Here is a 26,505-nt window from a genome sequence, read left to right as displayed (position 1 = left end):
AACCCGTCTTCTGTTGAGATGAGGAGCATTGAGCTGCACGTCTTTGTGTAGTACTGTCTTCATGAATGGATCAAAGCTACAAAGTTATGGCTGTCTTTAGACCATTTTTTAACAAATGATGGAAGAATGATTGGGAAAAAAAACGAAGCGAACTGAAAAAGTGGAGATGTCAGGGAGAGAAGGGAACTCACTTTGCTCAGGTTGGTTTCTTTGGAGGTGGTGGTCCTGCTTTGAGAGGCAGAAGACACCTGCAGAGAAAAGCCCACCCCGAGTCAATGACAACTCAAAAAAACACACACACGGGGAGGGGCGGCCAAACAGCAACAACAGCTGAACATAAAACAGAAGGAAGATGAAGGAGGAAACCAGGAAATCAAACATGAAATGGAAAAAAAAGACTACAGCAGGATACAAAATAATATAAACAAATGTAATGATTTTTTGTTGTTGTTTGAGTTATTAAATTTACGTTTGCAAAATTATTAACTGTCTGAGGAATGTGCTGGATTCTCTGAACCACCAGGTTGTTTAGATGGACTAATATTTCATGAAAACATTCTTTAGTGTGCTAAAGGTAAAACATTATCTTATATATCGTATAGTTTACTCTGAAAGGCTTAAGAAAAGCGTGATATGGGCCTTTTAATACCAAGGAGCAGCACCTCAAGCCTAATTTTTACTTAAACCCTGTGCCATTTCCTGTCCGATGCTCTGAAGATTTGTCCACATTTACCCAAGATTTTTCTGCATGTTACCTTTGCACTTCGAATAGGAGTTTATGAAAGACCTGACAGAGTATCAAAGGAGAACAATGATCAAGAGAGTCAAATATAAAGGTAGGAATGAAAAACTAGAAGAACAATTCTTCTGCTGTGAAGTTTTGAATGTTTTTTTTTTTTTTTAGGAGGATGGGGAAAACTCAAAGTGAAGAGTAGCAAAGAAACCACCAGAGGTCACTGTGGCATGTCTTAAGGTGGAGCTGTGCTGGTTGGAGATCAGAGAGCACCTGAAACCACAGCTAGGCCTACCTTCCCACCACCAGGCTGGTGCTTCATGTTCTCTGTGGACCCGATCTTGGAGCGAGGGTTGCGGATGTCGGGAGCTGTTGCTGAGCCAGGTCGGGCGGCGGGCTTTGAAGCAGTTGCTGTTGCGGTTGAAGCAGGAGCGCGAGGGGGTCGTGGCACTGGTGGCTTCTTATCCTGTACTGCGCCCATGGTGGAGTAGGATGCGGACGGTTTGGCCGTTGTGGGTCGAGTGCGGGCCGCGGCAGCAGAGGTGGAGGCTGTGCTGGGGGTGGTGGTCTTGGGTTTGGCAGAATCAGCTGGAAGGAAACATTATTAAGTTTCAACACAGAGGCCATCAAGACTGAAAACCAGGTGCTTTAACCCCTTTAACAGGTGAGCTGTCGCTGGTGACAGAAAATAACACACCCTTTTTGAGCTGCTGTAACACTTCATCTGCTTGCGCTACTAACATAACACCAAAAGGTTCTGAAGGCTGAGAAAAGCAGCTTCATGTTAAAATGCAACACTTTACAGTAGTGGTTCTCGCTGTGTTTCGAGTTATGCAGCAGCAGCCAGGCAACAGAGAGTCGATGGAAACAACAATGATCCTTCTTAGCGGTGTTTCAAGCGGTATTTTATTGGAAATTTTGTAGTAAAAAGGTATTAGTGTTGTGAAAACATTTTTTAAGCATTAAACCAGGGAGAGGAGAGCTCCTGGCAAATATTTGGAAGAACAGAAGATAAAAAACAGGAGGAGACACAGTGTGGGCCTTTATCCCAGATGCAGTAAAGTAAAACATTTTTGTATAAAAAGGTGTCTATGATTAGATTTACCAGAATAATGTTAGAGCAGTTTTTACTCTTAGTGTCAATTTTCTGTGTTACTTCTGTTGTATTTATGTTTTTACTTTTTGTATTGTTGCATATTTTTTACTACGAATATAATATTTATTTGGCAGAAATGTTCCCTACCTTCCTTCTGTTAAACATAAATAATACATATTTGTCATTGATTCCCATGATGTTTGCATTCAGTTTCCTCTGATGATGTGATATCAAGAAAGGAGAGAGTTTTCTACAAAATATGCCCCCTTGGATTTCTGAAGAATGTGGAGTTGGGTTTTGCCTTCATTTGGACAGAAACTCCCTTAAAATCTACCATATGATCAAAAACATTCCCTTTTATTTTTGCCCTTCAAAAAGCAGTAGAACAAAAATAAAAGCATCCAGACAAACAAAACGTTGTGTATTGGTTAATTAAAGTTCAACTTATTAAAACCTGTGATATATAGGTTTTATAGGTAAACAATCTGAAAATACAAATTCGTTTTTCAGTTTTTGTTTTTTTAAACAATTTAAGCATCTAGAACACAAAAAATAACCTTTTTTTGAGTGATGCTAGAGGTTAAACTTAATCCGGAAAAAATAACAAATCCTAACACTCCTCAAACATATTTTTAAGAGATTTTGTGATGAATAAAGACAAAAAGGTCCAGGTGGACTGTTACTTTTCTAGGAGTTAAAGGCTAAAACAGTGGGGACGTTTTTTACACAGTTATGTGCATTTGTGGGAAATAAAGGGAAATTATTATGGTAAAAAATTAGAAAAAACAGTCACGTTAATGTAGATCAGAGGGAAATACAGCATATCTGCCTCCTTCAGAACTTCAAAAGTTTAAATTCAGACGATAAATCGAGATTTTCATCAATACTTAACCCCACTTCAGGTGTAAAAAGACATGACAAGGTCAGAAAGATTTTTGTACCTCAACTAAAACGTGGTATAGTGAAAATATGAACTCCAGGTTTGTCGGTTTTAGCACATTCCCTGGTGCAGGTGAAGCATGCGTACTGACATGTGGGACTAAATTGCATTAAACCAGCACCTTTTTTTGGGTGGGTAAAATGTGTCAGTTCACTAAAGCAGCTCTTTCCTTACAGGGCTGAGCCATGCTGAATCACATGTTGGGTCGTCAATCCTCCCTGAAAGCATCTGGAATATCTCTAGCTGCTTGCAAGGAGTGTTTAATTGAGAACCCCCCCTCATGTTTCTTGAGAGTAATTTAGCTTTCAGTACAAGCCCCGGCAGATTAGACGACCCGAAGCTGCATCAGCAAGAGCTGCAAACTCTCAGAAAGAGGATGGTAATCCACAGGCTGCTGTGCTTGAGGTTTTAAAGTCGTGCCTTAAGACGGTCAGTTTATTCTGCAGCCAGCATGTACAGACACGGCACATCCTGACGACTGAAAGCTCTGAAGCTGAAGGATAATGAGAGCAAGACAAGCTGGGGACAGAAGAAACTGAATAAAGGGGTCAGAATGTAGGACGTTTCTGGCTGACTGTTGGAAACCAAACCAATTTTAATGATCCAAGATTGCAAACTACACACTCCTGGAAATATTGCACAGACATCTAGAACAAACATCCAGGACAAAATCCAGAAACAACAAAAGTAGATATGGTTGGACTGCAATACCTGCAGAAGTCTTCAGACTGCCTGGTTTCTTCTCTTCTCCTGGTTTGCATTCTGCAGTTTTAGAGCCTGAAGCACAGATTTAAAAGCATACATAAATGAAAGAGGCCTTTTACAGGATCACCTTAATGCTTACAGCACACAATGACATGTTACCCAGAGGTTTTTTAGCATTAGTAGCAGTCGTAGTTGTGCGTGTAGACATGGCTGTACGGACTGTTGTAGTGGTTTTACTGGCTGCTGTGATTCCGTTTTTGGTGGCAGCACTGGGGGCATTTTTACTTGAGGTAGCAGTGCTGGGTTTAGCGAGCGGAGGGCCCTTCTCTGTGGGTGCATGTGAAGGCTGCAAAAGAAAAACAAACAGAAAAACATAAATATACAAAATATTTTATTTTGATGCTATGCAACTTTCATACCAAGGGCCTTACAGGTACAATGGACAATGCCCCTCCCTGTAATGGGGGGGGGGCTAACTTTCCTTGATACAAAATGAACTGAGTGATTCTGCATCCCAGAGTGCTGAGCTGCTAAATACATAAACCATTTTGAAAACGTATGAAATTGTATCAATTTATTTAATAAATGAAATATTTAAGGATTACAGTGTGGGGAAAAAAACACCACAAGATGGCGACAGTAAGAAAACGCTACAGTCACAGGTCAAAATATTTACCAATTCTATTTTTGATCCTGTGAACCCAAAGCCAAATTACAACAATTAGGAAATCTGAAAAACAAACAAACATGCAAGATAAAAAAAAGTTTTTTTTGTTTATCTTTCAAAGTTTTTTTTAAGTTACTCTTGCCAGTACATACAATTTATGCATTTTCCACTTATAAAATTTCAGTCTTTTGTGATACTTATGTAATAAACGTAATCCATAAGTGTTTCTTTTAGCTGTTATTCGTTGATGTGAACAGATGTCTGTTGAGGGTTTCGGCCGACGAGTATTTACGAAAATTTGGTTTTGAGCTGTTCAAGATTTCTGTTCGATTGAGAATTAATTAGTTTATGCATATTTAACATAGTTTATACGCAATTATTATGTAATTCTGTCACAGTCTTCATGCCCCGCCCCTTCTCCTGGTGCTCTCCATGTGTGGCACTCAGCTGTCTCCAGTTAGACTTAAATAGTGTACAAACAAATTAGCCTGTCTGTTTCTGCCTTCTGTGTCGGAGTATGTTTCTTGTTTGGTCGGTCTCATGTTGGTTCCTAGTCCTGTTATGTTGTGGAGTTTTTTCCCACCTAGTGTGGTGTTTTTTTGTTATTAAAGACCTCTGGATCTTTTCTCAACTTTAGAGTCTGGTCCTGCATTTGGGTCATCCTGGGACACCGTAACATTACACTCCGACCATGTCTGACCCAGCAGGACAAAGTAAACCCAGTGATTTTTCTTCTCCAGCAGAGGAGAGGAACTCTGCCTTTATCCAGGACATGCACAGTGGTTTTTCTGGAATGCAGCAGCTTCGTGATCGTCTCTCCATGCTGGAGCACGCACCCCCATTCCCACTCAGACAAATTCGACTGGGCCACCCTGAGCCATTTGATGGGACTGCTGAGGACTGCCGGGCGTTCCTTACCTCCTGTCGTCTCCATTTCGACTTCAATCCAAGTGAGTTCCCCTCTGAACAGTGCAAGGTGGCTTTCGCTTTGAGATTTTTGACTGGTCGAGCCAAGCGATGGGGGTTGGCAGAGTGGGACCGCAGAGCTGAACTGTGCCGCTTTTTTCGGGCATTCTCCAACCAACTTTTGACTGTGTTTAACCACTCCTAACCGGGGTGCTGTATCTGAGCTTCTCCGTCTCCAACAAGGAGCCCAAAGCGTCTCTGATTACGCAGTGGAATTCCGGACTCTGGCTGCCAGCACCCGCTGGTCAGACGACGCGCTGGTTGACGTTTTTCTTCAAGGCCACTCCAACGTTCTCAAGGACGAGCTGGCGGCGAGGGAGGTTCCGGAGGAACTGGAGGGGCTGATCGATCTGGCCGTGCGCATCGATCGGAGGATGAGAGAGCGGGGTCAAGAGCAACGCAGCATCGCAAGCCTTAGGATGCCGCTTACTGTGTGTGTTTCACCACTCCATGCCAACACCTGTACTCCACGTCAGGATTTCCCTCCTTCCCCAGAGCCCAGGCAGCAGGGATCAGGACGACTAACCACCGCAGAGCGACGGAGACGTATGAGTGGTGGCCTGTGCATTTATTGTGGGTGCCCAGGTACTCACTACATCAGAGTTTGCCCAAAGAGACCTCAGTCACGAGCAGCGGGGCAGCTGGAGAGTCGTACTTCACTTTTTTCATTGCCCACTCGCCCTTCCAACAAACTCTTGGTGACTCATGCTCAGCAGAAGGGTGAGTTTGAGACTCTTATAGATTCTGGATCTGATGGAGACCTCATCTCTCAGGAGGTTGTGAACAGACTAAAGATTCCAGTTGAGCCTCTAGTTCCTGCGTTACGGATAAATGCTATAATTTGCTCCTTGATTCAAAAGGTCTCGGCAAAGACAGTACCAGTTACTGTAACTGTATCTGGTAATCATACTGAACTTATGTCGTTTTTTGTGGTAGAGGCAATGAGACCTCCTATTATCTTAGGTTTTCCATGGCTTTGTAAGCACTCTCCTCACATTGACTGGTCCTCAGGAAGGGTGTTATCCTGGAGCACTTTTTGTTTAATGAACTGTTTGAATGCTGCTCCTGTTCGTTCTTCTGTTTCTCTCTCTCTGCAACCTCCTCCGGACCTGAGCAGGGTTCCTCCTGAATATCATGATCTCGGAGAAGCGTTTTGTAAGACTCGGGCAAAGTCTCTTCCACCACATCGGCCGTATGACTGCTCCATTGACCTTTTCCCTGGGACACAGCCACCTAGAGGACATATATATCTTCTGCCTCCCCTGAGCGGGAGGCTATGGAGCAGTATCTACAGCAGGGGTCGGGAACCTTTTTTGCCGAGAGAGCCATAAACGCCACATATTTTTAAATGTAATTTCGAAAGAGCCATACAATAATGTAGTGTCCCTTTACCACACTGAGGCACGGAGACTTAACCTCTTTTAAGGTTCTTTATTCTGGTTACTGCAGACCGCAGCAAAAGCGCTACAATAAATTCAGCAACTCCTAAGTCTCTCCCGCCGAGACGAGAGCGCTTCTCCCAACTTTATATTCACCTGCTCCCGCTCCAGCCCTCCCATTTCCCTTATTCGGCCCATACCTGGACCCCATTGGTCCAAATTACCTAACAACAGGCTGAGCAACAGAACTGAGAGCCAATCAGATCTCTGCTTGATGCGTTCAATGAACTCCAGAACTTTTAATGCGGCCCAACAGCCAAGTTAACTCAGTCCGCTACAATATGTTTAAAACTAAACATCCACGTGAATGAGTGCATTTGATGTAATTTCAACATTTTTAAAGTACAATAAGTCTGTGGCTTCTTTTTAATAACATTGTTATGCTGTTGCTAATAAATGATGAGTATTTCTCGTGGTAGTTTTGCTGATTGTCCAATCTGGTTGATACGTGGTGAGTTTCTGCTTCACGCAGGCGTTGAGACTTTAAACGTGATCTTAGGTTGGTCTGACTGTTCTTTAGATGTGACACAGACTGATCACATGCAGACGGGGAGCCAAACACACACTCACACGCCGTAGTGAGTGACGGGCAGCGGGTTTTACATTTTTATAATCCCTGCGCGATTTACCTGCTGTCGGTCCCCCCCACCCCCACCCTATGCTTTCTTCCTCACACATCCCGTCCCCGTAACTGCGCGCTCTTTCTCAGAGCGCAGTTTTAGGCACGGCAATTCACAGGTTTCCGGGTGGAACAAACTCTGTGAAATAATAGATAATAGTAAAGTGACAATGCTGGCGCAGATTTTTTTCTCCAAGCACCGCTACTACTGCGCGCCTCTGGCATCGCATCGCACCCGAGAAGGACTGGTCTAATGAAAAAAAAAAGTATAATTAAAGATTTGTCTGCGAGCCACATGTGACCATCAAAAGAGCCATATATGGCTCGCGAACCATAGGTTCCCGACCCCTGATCTACAGGAAGGTCTCCAGGCTGGCATAATCCGACCTTCCTTTTCTCCAGATGGAGCAGGGTTTTTCTTTGTTGGAAAACGTGACGGAGGATTACGTCCCTGTATAGATTACCGGGGTTTGAACAGTATCACTGTACGCAACACTTACCCCCTCCCACTCATGAACACTGCTTTTGACTTATTAAGGGGTGCTAACATTTTCTCCAAGCTGGATCTCCGTAGCGCATATCATTTGGTACGCATCAGAGATGGAGATGAGTGGAAGACAGCCTTCAATACCCCCACTGGACACTTTGAGTACCTTGTCATGCCCTTTGGTTTAACTAACGCTCCTGCAGTTTTTCAAAGTTTGATCAATGATGTACTTAAGGACATGATCAATAAGTTTGTTTTTGTTTATCTGGACGACATCTTGATTTTTTCTCCAGACCCAGTTACCCATGTGCAGCACGTCAGAGCCGTCCTTCAGCGCCTGTTGGAAAACCAGCAAGTGCGAGTTCCATACCACTGAAACAAAGTTTCTCGGGTATGTGGTCACTCCAGGCGCTGTTCGTATGGATGTTTCCAAGATTCAAGCTGTTTTGGAGTGGCCTATCCCTACTGGCAGAAAACAACTTCAACGCTTCCTGGGTTTTCCCAACTTCTACAGGCGCTTTATTAGGGGCTTTACTGGCGTTGCTGCACCTCTCCATAGGCTGTCTTCCGAGAAGGTACGTTTTGTCTGGGATGAGGGGGCCAACAAAGCGTTTAACAAACTTAAGAGATGTTTCTCTGAGGCTCCTATTCTGGTTCAACCTGACATCTCCAAGCAATTCATTGTGGAGGTGGATGCGTCTGACTCTGGGGTGGGAGCCGTATTATCACAGAGAGCATCCGATAATAAAGTCCATCCCTGTGCGTACTTCTCCCGCAAGCTCTTTCCTGCGGAGAGAAACTACGATATAGGGAACAGAGAACTGCTAGCAGTAAAGATGGCTCTCCAGGAGTGGCGTCACTGGCTAGAGGGGTCTGAGCACCCTTTCCTTGTTTGGACCGACCACAAAAATCTAGAGTACATTTGCATTGCTAAAAGACTCAACTCCCGGCAGGCGAGATGATCGCTGTTTTTTGATAGGTTCAGGTTTACCTTGTCATATATACCTGGCAGTAAGAACCTTAAGCCAGATGCACTCTATCGTCAATTCCAGGAGGAGGAGAGCTAGTGGCTCCATAATTCCACAATCTATTGTGTTGGGGACAAATCGCTGGGCCCTGGAACGCAAGGTTAAGGCTGCTGTACGTGATGAGTCTGCTGTTCCTGCAGGTTGCCCAGCTGGTTGTTTATATGTCCCTATAAGTCTCCGCCCCCAGGTGCTGAGATGGGGACACTCGTTTCGTCTGGCATGCCACCCTGGTGTTACGAGGACTGCATTTCTGGTGGCACAGCGTTTTTGGTGGCCTTCCATGTCCTCGGACATAAGGGCCTTCGTCTCTTCGTGTCCCGTCTGCGCCAGCGTGAAGGTGCCACGAAGACCCCCGGCTGGACTCCTTCAGCCTCTACCTGTGCCTTCTCGACCTTGGTCCCATATAGCTATGGACTTTATCACTGGTCTCCCCAAATCAAGAGGTAAAACGGTCATCCTGACCATTGTAGACCATTTCTCTAAGTTGGTCCATGCCATTCCACTGCAGAAACTTCCCTCAGGCAGAGAGCTAGCTATGGTGGTGGCTAGACACGTCTTCCGCCTGCATGGCCTACCCAAGGACATAGTGTCTGACAGAAGTCCTCAGTTCGTGTCTGGCTTTTGGCGGGAGTTCTGCAGGCTGTTGGGGGTCAGGGTCAGTCTGAGCTCAGACAAATGGCCAAGTAGAGCGCTGCAACCAGGACCTAGAGACCACTCTACACGCCATGTGCTCCAGGAACCCCAGTACATGGTCCACCCAATTAACTTGGGTGGAGTATGCTCTTAATACTCTCGTAAACTCCACTGGATTTTCACCTTTCCAGGCAGCTTATGGATACCAACCACCTCTCTTCCCCCACCAGGAGCAGTTGGCGGCTACATCTGGTCTAGCTGCTTTAGTACGGCGTTGTCAGCGCACCTGTAGGACCTTCAGGAGTCGTCTATTGAGGAACCAAGAGAGGTTCACGGTTGTGGCGAACCGTCGACGGACTTCTCCTCCAGTGTATAAGGTGGGAGACAGGGTTTGGCTGAGCTCCAAGGACATTCCCCTCAAGGGTGGCTCCAAGAAGCTGCACCCCCGCTTCATCGGCCCCTTCACCATCAGCAGGATCATCAACCCTGTGGCCGTGAAGCTGGACCTCCCGCGCACCCTGAGGGTACACCCAGTGTTCCATGTGAGCAAGTTGAAGCCTGAGAGAGTAAGTCCCCTCCATTTAGCATCAGAGGGACCCCCTCCTCCCCGTCTCGTGGATGGCAGTCCGGTGTACACGATCAAGTCTCTTCTTGATTCTCAGAGGGTGGGTCGGGGTGTCCATTACCTGGTGGATTGGGAGGGTTATGGTCCGGCTGATCGTCAGTGGGTCCCTAGCCGACACATCCTGGACGAGGACCTGATCTCCCGGTTCCATCGGGATCATCCGGACCGGCCATGTCGTCCGTCTGGTAGCCGGACGTAAGGAGGGGGGTTCTGTCACAGTCTTCAGGCCCCGCCCCTTCTCCTGGTGCTCTCCACGTGTGGCACTCAGCTGTCTGCAGTTAGGCTAATTTGTTTGTACACTATTTAAGTCTGTCTGTTTCTGCCTTTCTGTGTCGGAGTGTGTTTCTTGTTTGGTCGGTATCATCTTGGTTCCTAGTCCTGTTATGTTGTGGAGTTTTTTCCCACCTAGTGTGGTGTTTTTTTGTTATTAAAGACCTCTGGATCTTTTCACACCTTTGGAGCCTGGTCCTGCATTTGGGTCATCCTGAGATACCGTAACAAAATCCTATGCAATTGTGCGTGATTTTTTTTAGATGCGTACACAAGTTTACTGTTTTCCACGACTGTTTCATGTATGTCTAACGGACTTTCACACATGTACCATCCACGTATAACTTTTTAATTACGCAATTGACGCACCAATCACTAATGAATTGCATATAAACAGAGCAATAATCACGCACAGTTCATGCTCTATGTTGATTTACTTGTTCTTTGCGTGGTTTATTGTAGTTCTAGGGTTTTAACGTGCTTCATTCGTGATACAACTGTGAAAATTTCACGTAAAGACCACAACTTTTCTCACTTTTTCCATGTATATTCACGTATAACCAATGTTCATCAATACAGAAACATGAAGTTTGCAATATGTTAAACCTGAAACAAAAATGAAGTTCAAGGAAGGGCACTGTAGAGAATACACTGCTGTCAAAAACCCTGCAGCACTTTTGAAATGTGCAAAAGAGAACTTGGATGCTCCACATCACTTCTGGCTATAACTATTCTGTAGACGGACAAAATCTAGCTTGAGTTAAATGGAGAACAAAGCGATATGTGGAGAAAAACACCTCATCCCAATAAGGAAATGCAGTGAAGAAGGAATTATGGTTTGGGGCTGGTCTGCTGCCTCACGGCTTGGACAGATAATTTAATTTTTGAAGTTTATCAAGATACTTTCCCGGAAACCTTAAGAAAACCCGTCCACCTGCAACAGCATCACAATCCTAGACAGGCAATTCATACAAGAACAGAACGGTTTCAGCACAAAGAAACATCCTCTAGATTTGACCTCTGAAAGTTCTGACCTCAATCTGTCTAAGACACTGTGATATGAATTCAAGAGATCACATCAGACATCCCAAGAATGTTGTACAGATTCTGATCAGTGACCACAAGAAATGTCTGGTGGAGGTTATAGCTGCCAAAACGTTCATTTACTGTTTTCCATCCTGCACTGTAAATGTTTACATGTGGTGTTAAAAAAAATCACAAAACCCTACCATGATTGTAAAAACATTAGTTTAAGCCAGGGGTGTCAAACTCCAGGCCACGAGGGGCTGCCTCCTGCTAGCTTTCCAGAAATCCTGTCTTATCTGCTGCTGATTACCTGAATCCAGTGTGTTGGGCCAATAGGGTGCTTAAAAGGCAGGTTGGCTTGAAAACATGTAAGACACCAGACCTCAATGCCTGGATTCTGACACTCCTGGTTTAATCAGACTAAACTTTCCTACTTTTGTGACCTAGATCAGGACACATCTTTGAGGTGACCTTAAAGGGTTCACATACTTTTTCTTGCAACTGTATACATTCAGTGGGATGTAAAGACATTTTTGAAGAACATTTTTAAAGGACATTTATGTTCTTAAAGAGCCAACAGAGATCTTAAAGACTGAAACAAGACACTCAGAAGCTAATGTACGTTCTCAGGTGCAGCCCTTCTGACATCTGTAAGGTTTTGGACCTGGTAGAACTCATATTATATTCCTAATTTGTGAAACTGTTTGGGGAAAAATAAACATAGCAACAACAAAGGCTTTGCTTTTGCCTCTCCTTTATGTTCCTGTACTACATTTAAACCATCATATGCTGGACTTTCAAGGATGTCTTTAACAAGAACTACTAATAACCCTTTAGAGGTTTTTAATATTGCATGTTTTAGACTTTCAGTTATCAATTGATCAATCGACCATAATCCAAACGGAACTTTTCCTTTTCATCGTGGATTTACAACATTGTCAAGAACTAATTCTTCCTTTGGGTCTAACCTCCTCTAAAGAAACAGTGATGGAATATTTTATACAATATCTTTATATACTTTTATTTTCTCCAAAAATATCCAAATATAATTTTCTTCAGGGATTATATCCCCAAACAATCAGAAGGCTCTGACAAAGCTCCATAATAGAACCCATCACTCAACTTCATGTTCATAATAAAATAATATAAACTAACTTTGATTTAAACTATTCCATTGGTTTCCTTTGGTTTTTTAAGTTATAACTGTTTAATTTTATGATTAAAAAACCTTATGGCTTTGCGCTTTTCTTACACTTACCTTGGGTTTAAGATCTCGTGATGTGGTGGAGGAGGAAGGGCGACTGATGGTAGCGGCAGTGGGCCGCTTGGGCCCAGCAACAATGCTGGATGTAGTCTTAGGTGCTGCTGTTTTTTTGTCTGAGGTACTGGTGGTGAGGGAAGGAGTGGGACGCTTACTGGCTGTGAGTGAAACCCCGGCGACCGCAGAGCTCGGCCTCATTTTGCCGGCGGTGCCTGGTTTGGTCACTGCAGCTGCAGGCTGAATGCCAAACCAGAACCAGGAGGGCGAAGAAAAGAACAGAGGGTAAACGAAAGGTGAAAAAAAAAAACAAAAAAAAACAAAGGTAAAACAGATGATGATGGTATCAGGGTCAGAACCACAGAAAGGAACTGAACCAAAAAATATAAAACAAAAAGTAAGAAAACATTCTTACCGTTCACGGAGTATTTATGTTATGAGCGCATTTGGAGTATAAATACGCTCATAAATTCATTAACCACTAGAGGGTATCAGTATTTGCTACTAACAGCAATGCAGAAGATGAAGTGTTGTCCAAAACAAACGAGGACATCAGATCGTTCTCCCCCTGAACTTTATTTGCATCGAGAAATTATTATTCTTATTTTTTCCCTCCTTGGACTAAAGACAGCAAGTAATCAAACTGGGTCACAGAGAGACAGAAATACCACTGAAAGTGGCTGTCATTCATACACAGCAGACATAGATACAGTAGATGGTAACGCTCACTGTACTTGAGAGTCTCTGAATTATCTCATGAACTCAGACATGGAGACGTGATTACCGATTTTTCTGTAGAGCTTTTCAAAATAAATAAACCTGATCTCTCAACATCATCAGTCTCTTCCATTCATTGTAAGAGAGATATAGAGTCAATGCTCCCATGTAGCTATGAGGCTAAAAACTGGACAGTAGTTTTTTCAACATGCAACGGGAGTTGATGAACACATTTTTGGACAAGCATCTAATCTGACGTGCATCTAACGGGGGACATGAATTTGTCAAATGAATTGTGTTAATTGGGAACGTGCCATCAGGCCAGGCTTGACAGTTACACTTTTCTCCCAAAAGTGCAATTTGTATATGATTTTATTCTTCCTTATTATGCATTTTATTTTTTGGCTGCTAAAACTTATCATCCAGAGCGACTTATAGTCTCCAAAATACAGTAATTTTTGAAGGTAAAAGTGGGTGTTAAATGAGTTTGTGACTAAAATTAAAAGCAAAAGAAGGTAAACCCAAAAGGAGCGTAGAAAATGACTGTTTTCATGTGAAAACATTTTTCTTCTTGTGAAGATGTTTCAACAATGATTGAAAACAAATCTTTTTCTATATACTACGCATTGTTGGTAAAGAGGTTGCGCTCTAATGTGGTGGTGTAGCTGTACCTTGGTCTTCTTGTCAGCACTTGCGTTGTCTTTGCTGCTTCCACCCGCTGCAGGTTTTGCTGGTTTTTTATTCTTCTCTCCTTCCGATTTGACGAACTTCTCCTTTTTCTCATCTTTTTTCTCTGCCAACTTTTTTTCTGCCTGGATTTTTTTTTGCTTGTCCTTTTTCTCCTCTGTCTGCGGCACTTTAACCTCAGACTTCTCAGAAGGTTCACTTGCTGTAGCTTCCTTCTGGGATGCTTTGGCTGCTTCGGTGTCCGTCTTTTCTTTCTTGGTGTCCTCCATCTCTGTTGTCATTTTCGTCTTGGTGTCTTCCATCTCTGTTGTCATTTTCATATTGGTGCCCTCCATCTCTGTCGTCATTTTCGTCTTGGTGTCTTCCATCTCTGTTGTAATTTTCATCTTGGTATCCTCCGTCTCTGTCGTCATTTTCATCTTGGTGTCTTCCATCTCTGTTGTCATTATCGTCTTGGTGTCTTCCATCTCTGTCGTCATTTTCATGAGGGTGTCCTCTTTCTTCTCAGTATTAACAGAGACAATATCTATCATGCCGGGCAGCTCGATGTTCTCCCCTCCACGTTCCTTCTCTGTTTTCTGCTCCTTCTGACTGGTGTGGTTCTCCACTTTGACCTCCTCACTTTTGTTATCCAAAGCTTTTTCTTCTGTTTTCATGTCTTTATTGACCTCCTCAGGCTTTTGAGGAGTCTTCTCCATCACATCCATTTTGACTGCAGCTTCTTCTGTCTTCAGGATCTTCTCCTGTTTTTCTTGCTTTTCCTGAACAACCACAACTTTCTCTGTTTCCTTCTCTTTGACACTTGCCGTTTCCTTTTTCTGATCCACCTGTTCTGCTTCTTTCTCCGCCTCTGTGAGTTTGTCTGATTGTTTCTCATCTTTAACCTGTTCAACCCTCTCCTCTTCTACTTCTTTCTCCATTTTGGCTGGAGTCTCAGTATTTGTGAATTCCTCTTTGCCTTTTTTCTGTTCAGCTGCATCTACTTGGTCAGACGACTCCACTTTCTTCACATCCCCATTTTGTCCCTCGCTTTTTTCTTCCATCTCCATATTTTCAGGCTTTACTGTAAATAAAGAAAGAGGACATGTGTGAATATGGGGACTATTCACAATAAAATAGATGGAAATATGTTATTTCTTCCTGAAACATGAAGCAGAAAATCAAAAACTTAACTTCGGTGTTCCTGCTCGTCTGCTACTTTTTAAAGCAAAGTTTTATGTCTTTTATAAAAATGAACATTATAAATCACAGCTTTGAGGGAGAGGTGTGTAGCTGGCAACAACACAGGGCTTTGACCTCTTGAAAAGTGATGTGCACTTGTTTTTTTTTTCATCCAATAATAATTTATTTAATCTTTAAGCTTCAAACTAAAAGAATCAAGAACACAATTTACTCTATGTAGTACTGCCCCCAAACAGGTTTTTATTTTATTTTTTTATTTTTACTTTTCCTGTCCAACAGCTGGGCAGAGAGCTGAAGGGCTGAGAGCTGAATGCCTCTTGTGTTGGACATATTTTATTTTAACAACAGGGGTTATGAATCTTCTGACAAACCAGAGGTATGTCTGAATAAACCCCTTTTGTAATCGAGGCCAAACTTTATTAATTTTAATCATATTTAAAAATCTTTTGTGTTTTACCGGAAGGAAAAGGAAAGGAGGGAAGAAGAGAGAGGGATATTAGAGGGGGGGGGGGGGGGGGATAGGAGGGTGATTATAGATGGGGGGGGGAACCATGAAGCAGCATAACGATGATAACGATGACGATTGATACTACCAATTTCCTTGATTAGCATAGTAAATATTTCAAAATATAGCAAATTTTAAAACAAAATAGAAAAGATTTTGGCTTAATGTTAGCCTTTAGCACTGCCAGATCTGATTTTGTTTTTTAACTTCCAAAATTTTCTGTTTTAAACCACTATTACCATGGTAATTAAGGAAACTTAAAGCATCAAAAAAAATTTTGCTTGCTTAAAGTGGTTAAGTTGGTCATTCTGTGTCCTAACCTGTGTCCTCACCTAGACTTTCTGGTTACATCATAGTAAAGTAGACATTATCCACAGCTACACTCACAACAGCTTTGGTCTATGTTAAACATTATTCCTGACTGTTTATTTCTTTGATTCTGACACCCTCTATCTGTGCAGATATTTCGTCAAAATAAGTTGAAGACTTAGTAAAAAGAAACTTAAAAAAAAAGACAAACTGTCATAGATTAGTCAATAGTGTAATTCTGTTGAACTAAATTCATATAATCTAAAATAGAGTGTTTCAACCAGTGTGCTGCGGTACACTTGTGTGCCATGAAAGATGGTAAGGTGCACTGTGAAAAAGTCTTCAATTTATTATCAACTCTAGCCAGGATTAGGGAGGCAACAATTCTCACTTTAAAACCGAACCGCATGTTTCCACGATTGTACAAAATCGTGGGTAGAGTGTATTGTTACATCCCTACTGCATATTGTGCTAAATTTAAGAAGTATTTATTATTTATTGCTTTATTACATGATACTGGGCTTATTATGAGCCAACTGGAAGGTTTTTCTTACTTGTCAGCAAATTAAAAAAGGGATTTCTCTGAATTTTTGTTGTTGTTTTGTAATATGCAAATCATAAATTGAACCGAAACAAAAACGTTACTTAAAAAAAATCGAGGCTTGAACCAAATTGCACAAACAAAGTATATCACCGCAACCCTAGACAGGATGTCAGTGCTGTGTTACTCCAAACAGGCCCAGGTTTCACACAAAGTAGTTTGGAAAGGAAAGATCATAAAAGAGTTTTTTATTTGTGTTCATTTGATACATATTCAAGACCCTTCTGTAAGAATTTCTGTACATTTGTTAATTCAGGCTACAGAGTTTTTTTCTTAAATTTTTGTCATATTTTCAGCTGTTCTTGTGCCTTATTTGTTTTAAGAGAAAAATTGATCCACGCACAAAAATTTTTAAAAAACACTGCTCTAGAATAAGAAAAACATCTTCTTCAAAGTTTTGGTATGCCGTAATTATCAGCCACACCCAATGATAAACATGTAAGAAGAAGGACACTGTATAGATACAGAGCAAGCTCCACCATAGATCTTCGCTATTAGATTGAAGTGGCTTCACATGAAAAAAAGGTAGAACGTGGAGCAGACTATATCTTCTGTGCTGATAAAAGGCGCTGCAGATCATCATGATCTTTTAATTCAGTTTGTAATCTGATCTGCAGTCGCAGATGGGAAAAGCCTGCTCATAATGGATTCATTAAGGCAGCCGGCAGGAGGTGCTTCTCAAGTCACTCCCAGGGTTTCACTTTGACTCTTCGCTACAATGCATCTTGTTAAGTTTCCTTTATATCTACCTATGATAGAAGAGTCTCAAATAGAAAGGGACAGAAGCACGAACAGAGGACATAATCCTCCATCTTTCTTCATACCAAAATTGTCTTCTCCACCTCTGTGCTTATAGAACAGCAGTGCTGCATTCCCATCAGCTGATATGAACAAACAAAGCACTCTGACAATGGAGGCCATTACAGAAGGGCATGCACTATTGACAGCTTATGATTGGAAACATTGATCACTTTTAGACAAATGGGGGGGTACTTCCCAGCAGAATCGACAATGTCGGTTATAAGAGCTGAAGCAAAGTAGAGCATGCACTAATGCGTGCTCTATTTGGCCTCACCTGGGGACAGACACTTCTTCTGGCCCTCCAAGGAGAAAGATTGGCCACTTGGCCTCCTGAGACCTGGGCTTTTGTTTGGAGGGCTAAACCATTTGTCCCCTTGTGTGCATTCAGGGTCTCAGAAGGCCAATCAAACCTTTGACACCTTTCTTTAAATATCTTTGTTTGATGGTAAAGGGAAAGCAGTGAAGCTTTGAATGTATAGCAACCAAACAGATCCCCCAGTGGATCTTTCTGTCTATGTCATCGTGTACTTCTGCAGAGCGCAGAAACTCCCATACCGTTCGTGAAAAGCAATTTGTAGACTCAGGATAAACAAGGCTAGTAGAGCAAAAACACTTTGAATGATAAGGCTAGATAATTCCAGAATAAATGCAGTCCATTACCCCGATCAATTACATCACTTACAACCAACATTGATCTGTCAATATTGAGTTATGCACTCATCACACTGCTTTAATGTTCAGTCACTGAGCTGAAGATGCATTTTAATGCTCAGGTCATTTTTGATGCAGCTTTCTCTGTTTTTGATTAAATTATTTGATCGAGAAACTTCAACAATATAGACAAAGATGCTATAATGAGGTTGGAATCTTTTTAAATCAAACCAAATTCAAATCATTTTTATTAACACCCAACTTTCATTTTTTTCTGTTTCCATCAGACTGTCTTGTTGCATGTTCCCCCAAATGTTTCAGAGGATCTGAACACCACTGTATTTTTTTGGAGAGAGTTAAAGTTGTCTTCAACATTAACAAACTTTACTAAAACTACTTCTTGGTCATGAATGGCAAACAGCCTCTTTTTCTCTTTAGGCAACTCAAGCCAGCTGTGTGAAGATTAGCTCTTCATGAAAGCATATGTGACTGCATTCGACACCCTCAAGAAAATTGTTCGTCACTGCACCTATACTCATCCAATCTGATATTACACGCCCATTCATTGTCGAAGTGGATGCTGTTCTGTCCCAAAAGGAAGAGTCTTCAGGCAAACTGAAACCTTGTGCCTTTTTCTCTCCGAAGCTCTCACCTGCAGATAAAAACTATGACATCGGGAACCGTGAACTGCAATGTCCTCGCCTGGGGACAGACGCTTCTTCTGGCCCTCCATGCAGAAAGATGTGCAGGAGTTCATCGCCGCTTGCACCACCTGTGCCCGGTCTAAGACATTAGACTCTCCCTGCTGGACTACTCTTGCCATTGCCTAATCCCAGTCGACGCTGCTCACATATCGCCCTGGATTTTGTGACTGGTCTGCCTCCCTCTCAGGGTAACACGGTTATCCTCACAGTTATTGACCACTTCTCCAAAGACCCTCACTTCATTCCCCTGCCTCAGCTACCCACAGCCATGGAAACCATCCATCCAGCCATTGTGTTTTCCGTTACAACGGCATACCTGCAGACATTGTGTCTGACCCCTCGAGGACCTCAATTTAATCCCAGGTATGGGAAAGCCTTTTGCTCCGCCCTCGGAGCCACTGTAAGTCTCACGTCTGGCTATCACCCTCAGTCAAATGATCAAGGGGAGAGGGCCAATCAGGAGTTGGAGGCGGCATTCCGTTGCTTAGTGACCCAAAACAACTCGGACTGGTCCTCATTCCTGGTGTGGATTGAGTATGCACATAATACTCATCCCTTGACTGCTACCGGGGTGTCTTCATTCGAGGCCTCCCTTGGGTACTCACCACCTCTGTTTCCGTCACAGGAAGTTGATTTGGCGGTCGCCTCGGACCAGCACCATCTTCGTCGTTGCCGACGCATCTGGCGTCAGACCAAGGCAGCGCTCCTACGCACCAAGGAGAGTAATTGCCGGATCGCCAATCGACACATGGTGGTGGGGCCCACTTACCAACCTGGTCAAACGGTTTGGCTCTCGTCTTGGAACATTTCCAAGCTTCCCGGAAGCTCGCTCCCTGTTTCATTGGGCCCTACATCATTGAAAAATTATCAATCCCTCCTGTGTTCGTCTCGTATTGCCAGCTGCCCTCAGGATTCATCCTTCCTTCCACATCTCCCAAATCAAGTCCGTCCAAGAGTCCTTTCTCCACTCAACCCAGCAGAAAATCCTCAGAGATCCTTAACTAACAGCCACGCCACGTCTCCAAGCCACACCACGGTTCTGAGCCATGTCCCAACTCAGAGTCACGCCCCGACTCCAAGTCACGCCACAAAGCCGAGCCAAAACTACGAACTTCGGTCATGGTCATGGTCAAACTGGTCATCATCCAATAAACATCCACAATCTGAGACAATAAATCTTTTAATCCTGTTCAATCTCCTGTTGAACAAACTTTGTTACTGATGTCCCAGCTTTCTTTAGATCATTGACCAGTTCCCATGTGTAGTTCTGGGATGTTCCCTCAACAAGATCCTCTCTGCTGATGTTGTATTCCGTCCGTCCGTCCGTCCATTCATTCATCTTCTGCCGTTTTATCCCTTTCGGGGTCACAGGGCTGCCGGAGCCTATCCCTGCCACTTGGGGCGAAGGTAGGGTACACCCTGGACAGTTCGCCAGGGTACACCCTGAAACAGGCCGCAATCACACACCCATTTACACTCACACCTTGGGACAATTTAGAGTTGCCAATTGACCTATGAAGCATGTTTTTAGACAGTGGGGGGAAGCCAGAGACCCCGGAGAGAACCCACACATGCAGAGGGAGAGCATACAAACTCCACACAGAAAGGTCCCCTATTGGTGTTCTGTTTCAGGTCCCCCAGCTAGGACCTGCAGTGCTGTACTGTGTCTATGTTTTCCCAATTCATTATAATGACACAGAAGCTCAACCTGGCATCACATTGCAGCTGATGTAGAACTAGATTCCAGTTAACCCCGAACAAATTAATTAGTATAGCAGAGGTAATTTAATTGAAGTCTGTCTTCAATTTAACCACATCTTTATCTTCTTATAAATTCTCTGTTCAGAATCTTCTTAAAAGCCCCAAAGACACTTCAAAAAGACAGACTAAAAACTAAGCAAAAGAATAATGTAATTTTTTAGTGCTATTATTAACAATAACATCATAATTACTCCTTTGTTCCTATCTGGACCTCAGCATATCAGAAAAATCCTTCTGTCCCTTTAATTCTTCAGTGGCCAGACTGCAGAGTCTGCCACACTCAGCTTTGTTAAAGGCCATAAAAACAAGCATGGCATCACAGAGAACAGAACAGAGAGCAAAAAAACAGTATGACAGACTGTTTTCATAGATGGAGTAATGAATTTTAGACTTGACTTCACTTGGAGATGGCCAACATTCAATAATAACATGCTGAAAGTACCATGGCTTTGCCTGACTTATTTTTTTAAATCTCATTCAGAACATGGAGGGCTACCTCTGATTAACCCAGAATAGAGACATTCATGAAGTTAACTAACAGTCTCCATTATTTACAATGAGTACTGTTAGGCTAATCATAAGGTGAGTTGATGTTTAATCTATAACAAGTTCCTTGTCTTACACCACGCCGTTGAAAGAGTACAAATAAACTCAGGACGACCAACATATCTGCACACTATCAACCATTTAATTCCATTGCTCCACGTAAACATTTAACATAAAATAAGGTGAGGATTACTATTATAAAATATCAAAGAGTGTGTTGTTTAGATGTGTCCAACCACAACCCTCACATTGTATCAGTCATCATAATTCTCAAGATTTACAACACTATGTCTCAATGTATTTGTAGTTAGCATTTCATTGTGTTTTCATGGTTACAGTTTATTATGGTAATGAGTTGAGCTTAGTTTCAAAGTTTAATTTGAATTTAATGTTAATGTTTAAGCTTGCCAACTATAAGTACGGTAACTTGTACATGTTATTAAAGTCTCTTTTTTTAAACACCCAGTGTACCTGGGAAATCAAGAAATAATGCACAGATAAGCCAACAGAAATGACAAAGCTAAAACCCTTTCCAGCAACATTAACACAAGCTTGTATACTATACCATGCATTATGCTCTGTCCTCAGTAGCCCCCTGGTTGGAGAGTTGAACCACAGGAGTGGTCCCCACTTACCATCCATTGTTGTGAAGGGGTTAAGGCTTGAGGTCAAACCTCTGCTGGAGTCATCCTCTGTGGTAAATTCCCCATCATGATTGTCCTGCGTCTCTGTAGACAAGTCCTCTCTTGCAACTGTGATTGTTTGTTTCTCCACCTCATTCATGTAACACTTAGTATCTTCATTTTCATGCCTTTTGGGATTACCCTCTCCGGCACTCTTGGTTTCAGTCAGTGCAGAGTTGGAGTCTACGTTAGGGGTGAGAGGAACTGGAAGCACTACATTATCAAGCTCTATCTCTGCTGCAAGGTCCTCCATTGGTGCAGGTAAAGAGGGAATGGGAGGTGGTGAAAATGTGGAGAGGTGGAGCATGGGTTCAGGTGGGGTTTGCCGCAAATCAGCGTGGGTTGCACCAGCTGCTAAAAGCACGGGTGGTGGTGTTGGGGGCTGATCTTCTGCAACAGTCAGGGAGCGCTTCATCGAGTGTGGTGAACGTCGTGGGCCCCCTGTGGTCTCCTGATCAAGCTCTGTGCCATCTTCAGTAGGTAATTTATCAGGCAGCTCTTGACTGTAGGGTACTAAAAGGTGGGAACATTCAGACATTGCTCGCCTCATAGCCTTTCTCTGCTGCTGAGCCTGTCCCATGAAGCGAGGCTGTAACTCTTCCTCATTTACTTTATCCTCCTCACTGTTGTCCCCCAAGGAGCCTTGAGGCAGGTCTTCTTCCCCCTGATAAAGCACATCACTGGTCAAACTGTCCTCCATCTTCAGGTGCTGGCTGTTAACGGTTCCTGTGACACAGCAGTTTGGAGCCACTTGAGGCATGGCCACTTTTCGGCTATAATCAGCAAAGCCTGATCTGTTCCACTGCTCAGATAGAGAATCTCTATCAGGAGAGACCCCCATTGAGGGGACATGAACTGCATTAGCAGATAATGAGAACTCCACGTGACGCACCGGAGATCCAGAAACAGGCGGCAGCGTCTCTTTGCTGCTTAAACTAAGAGCAGAGCCAGGAGAAGCAGGAGAAGGAGATGGGGAGGAGTACTGAGGACTATCTGGGCTCTCCCCTGCACTGCCCAGTGAGGCATTACCCATAGAGCTGCTGCAAGAGATGCAGCCACCTTTGCCCGGCACCTTCAGCTTTACATCCACGCCATCCTGACCTGGCTGCTCAAACAGGCACAACTTGTCTTCATCTGTGAGTCCACCTGAGGCCAGAGGTCTACTGGCTACCACCAATCCTTCTGAAGTATCCAAGCCTATGCTCGACGGGGGCTGCCAATCCCAGTTTTGAGCCGGCATGGTGGGTGGTACCTTGCAAAGCTCATTGTACTCTGAGAAAGGAGCAGCCTGCTGATCAGAGAGGGAAGACATGCCTTCCTGTTGGGCTTCAACCTCTCTTGGAATCGTCTGTCTCAAGTTTCAGGTGCAAAAGTATAATCGCTGCTGGTCTGCTGCTGTCTTCTTGCCCGCGTTGCTTTGCCAGTCTGTTGCGCTCAGTCACCCAGGTGTGCTTCGATATGTATGTGTGTGGATGTGTCTGAGCCTCATTACCCACTGAAGCTGAGCTGAGAGTGCAGCTTATTCACTCTCTCCCTCACTGCTCAGTGCAATCATCATGTGATCCAGTTGAGGATATCAATTGGTTTAAGCCTGGTTTTGATCCCACCCATCGTGGAGGAGAGAAATTGCCCCCTCCCTATCAGTATATTCTTTACCCTTTTTTGGTCTTTGTTCTTTGTTCTAGTAAAAAATAATAAATCCAGCAGACTCATGAACAGATTTCCTGTAAGAAATGTAATACTGAAACCACTATCCCTTTTTTAGGTAAATGAAGGTTAGTTTTTTGCACCTTCTGTGCTGCAGCATTTCGAATGAGAAAAGCAATACACAACAGATTTTAGTACACTGACTGATCACAGCAGCTTATACCTTTTGCTCAGATATGTTTAGAAGGAAAGAAAAAGATGCTATTAAAGCGGAACTACAAACAAAATACATCATGACCACGCCTGAGTTTCTGGACACTTATGTATAGTTCATGACAAAAAGGTCAGTCAAGTGTGTGCATGTCTCAGCATTGTGAGCACTCAATGTGAAGGGGAAGATGATGGGTTGAAGGGAAACAGCTATGGAGATCTAAGGGGGCAAACAAATCATGAAAAAGACCTTGACACACTGCTTCGGGTCAGCTGTGTTAAATTACACCCAACAATGCCATCTTCTATCCCCTATAGAAACAAGTCGGGACATATATTCCTGAGTAATCATGCTGTCATGTTGACTGTAAGCAAAAGAACATTAGGAGAGATGGCCATGCTGACAAATGCAATAAAAATCAATCTCACAAATGTTTTTTTTAAGGTAAATCAGGTGAACATACATTTCCACTTAGGATTTTAAAGGTTTAAAACTTGAGTTCTGTCAGTTCCACTTCCATGCTCTAAACCTTCTTTTCTTGAACCAAAACTTACCTTTGCAAACAAGTTTCAAACAAACAGTGATCAATTAACAGACATGACATTTAAACTTTTGAATGTGAAGGGAAGAACGCTCCGTCCCCATTCTGCGCTGGACGGAGCAAATCGTGTCTGTGCAGAGCAATCGGACTTAATACTGAACGTTTTGTGTATGAGGGGAGGATGCGTTGTTACGTGTGGGAGCCATCAGACTGCCATCGGCCCCGCAGCTCTATGTGAACAAGCAGCAGAACATGTCTCCAGCTCACACGGCGGCTGTGGGTCGGTGTGAGCTTTTCAATGCAAAAGTCCTTAGAAACCTTAAAAACGATCACGTCGATTTGTGTTTCCAGTCGTGTCCCGACAAAATAAAAGCTGATGTTATTCCCACATATTTACGTGCAGCCAGCCGAGTCACTATGACTCAGAGGTAAATTCACTCCATGCGCTGTTCTCTCCGTCACGCATCTAACCGGCTTTTCCAAACCTGTTGGTGATGGTGGATTTTTTTCCCGCTGCTTTTAACGATTGCTTTTAACTTGAAAGCTTCATCATATTGTAGCGGCGATCACGTGCACGGTGGGTCTAATGGCACCAAAGGATTCTGGGATGCGGCCGGGCATGCATTTTTCATTTTGTTGAACCATGACTGAAGTGTCTAAGACCTGAAGTCAAGTCCATGCTTTTTGGCTGCTTAGAAGTGTGTTGAAAAATAAATGACTTGTGTTTGGTTTTAGATAGAGAATTCAAACCATTCACTGAGTCCGTAAATACGTACATGGCGGCCGCCAATTAAATCCATAAATTAGCCGTGTCACTGAATAAGCCGCAGGGCTGTAAGCGCAGGAAAAAAGTAGCGGCTTATAGTCCAGAAAAAATTACGGTAATTGATTTATGTTGAAATCTATTATACAACCAGAATTATCCGTTTGAGGCAAGCTGTTGATTAAATTGAACTATACAATTATATAATTGATTCAAAATTAAATCAATTGATTATATTGATATTGGAAAATACTATCTGGATTTAGACATGATAGGTTTATTTTACTATAACATAACACCGAGTGCATCACAGCAGACAACACACACATGTGATGTCAGCTAAAAGTAATCAGTCCATCATTTCAGTCCAATCTGTGGAAAAACTTTGAATTTAGCAAAGACATGTGACCATACAGTGTGCTAGACAGTTCTAATAATTTTCCCTGTGGATTCTTTGGATGTGGAAAAACAACAGTGGGCTGAACTTTAGGAAACTAAAATGTGAATGGATTTGTCATTCATTCTTGTTTTCTTGTTCCTTTGTACACATATTTAATTTACACTTGATTATCTTGCAAGAAATCCAAGGAATCTGGAATACTTCACCTGCACTGTTCAGTTTCCAGGTATTTATCTCCGTCTCACACTGGTTGAGGTTTTGGCTAAAGATATCCTGAATCCATTTTAGGTCAGTGAATCGCATTGAATCGGATCATTCAAAATAAAGCAATATCGACTAAGAATCCTACCTGCAACTACAAATTATGATATCGAATCGAATCATTAAAACAAATCGTTACATCCCTCTTTATTTAACAGAGACTGAAAACAAATAATAGGCTCTAAAAAGTTACCTCACTTGCAACAGACTTAAACTAATGGTAAACACAAGTTTAAAAATAGGTTAGAACCACAATGTTGTAATTTTTTTTTTTAAACTTGTTCTGTCCAACAGCTGAGCAAACAGATTAGAGCTGAAGGCTTTTTGTGTTGGACAGGTTTTACTATCACAAAAAGAGGTTATATAGCTTCGAGAAACTAGAGTGTAGATTTGTATAAACCCCTTTTTGTCGTATTATTTTTTATTTATTTGTTACATTTAGTGTGTGTGGGGAGGGAGAGGGGAAGAATGTGAGGGGAGGGTGGAATAGAGTAAAGGGAAGAAAGGTGAAAAGGTGGGTGATACAAGCACTGATTTGAATAAGTTATTATTTTAAGCTGTAACAATTATACCAGATCTGCTGGAAAGACGAATGTTACATCAAAGGTGAAAATCTGACACTAAAGCAAAAAAAATCTGTCCATCAATACACTGTGGGTAAGGAGGAGGGATGAAGCAGACAGGGAGCAGTGTGGCAGTGTGCACGTGCACGTGGGGGTGGAGATACATGCATGCTGCCGACGTGAACCGTGTGTTTATAAGGGGAGCCAGATCCTACCCAGCCAGACCAGGAGAGGGGAGGGGAGCCCCCCATGCCAGAAGCCCCCCCTAGCATCCGGACCCAGGCAGGAGGGGACCGCCCAACCCACCAGCCAGGCACAGAGAGGCCCCCCCTACAGGGGCCCCCCCAATGCCCAGAGGCACAAGCGAACCCAGTGTCCGGCCCCCAGGCCACAAGACAGGAGCGCTTAGCCGTACCAGGCGGCACCCATGGGGGCCACCGGGCGCCGGACACCGAGACAAAGGCCAGGGACGAAGCCAGG

At 43.2% G+C, this 26,505-nt stretch overlaps 1 protein-coding gene across 24 annotated transcripts in view; it reads right to left on the bottom strand.

The window, feature by feature from the left end:
• Positions 1-26,505, bottom strand: part of LOC101173180 (uncharacterized) — a 200,672-nt gene that overhangs the window by 13,773 nt on the left and 160,394 nt on the right. For 15 of the 24 annotated variants that reach the window (XM_023950293.2, XM_023950294.2, XM_078938285.1 and 12 more), the window contains 6 exons: positions 13,881-14,959; positions 12,493-12,732; positions 3,634-3,820; positions 3,481-3,546; positions 1,029-1,321; positions 192-248 (listed from right to left, as the gene is read on the bottom strand). In XM_023950293.2, the coding sequence (XP_023806061.1) occupies positions 192-248; positions 1,029-1,321; positions 3,481-3,546; positions 3,634-3,820; positions 12,493-12,732; positions 13,881-14,959 (1,922 nt within the window). Of the gene's footprint in view, positions 1-191; positions 249-1,028; positions 1,322-3,480; positions 3,547-3,633; positions 3,821-12,492; positions 12,733-13,880; positions 14,960-21,591; positions 23,156-26,505 lie in introns of those variants that run through there. The other 9 variants (XM_023950295.2, XM_078938286.1, XM_023950297.2 and 6 more) reach the window with 6 other exon arrangements.

The sequence above is a fragment of the Oryzias latipes genome, chromosome 20 (genome assembly GCF_053564925.1).
Source record: "Oryzias latipes strain Hd-rR chromosome 20, Olatipes_Hd-rR_3.1".
In the NCBI taxonomy this organism is placed as follows: domain Eukaryota; kingdom Metazoa; phylum Chordata; class Actinopteri; order Beloniformes; family Adrianichthyidae; genus Oryzias; species Oryzias latipes.
The sequence above is the reverse complement of the archived record's forward strand: the minus strand, read 5'-3'. Positions and strand labels throughout refer to the sequence as shown.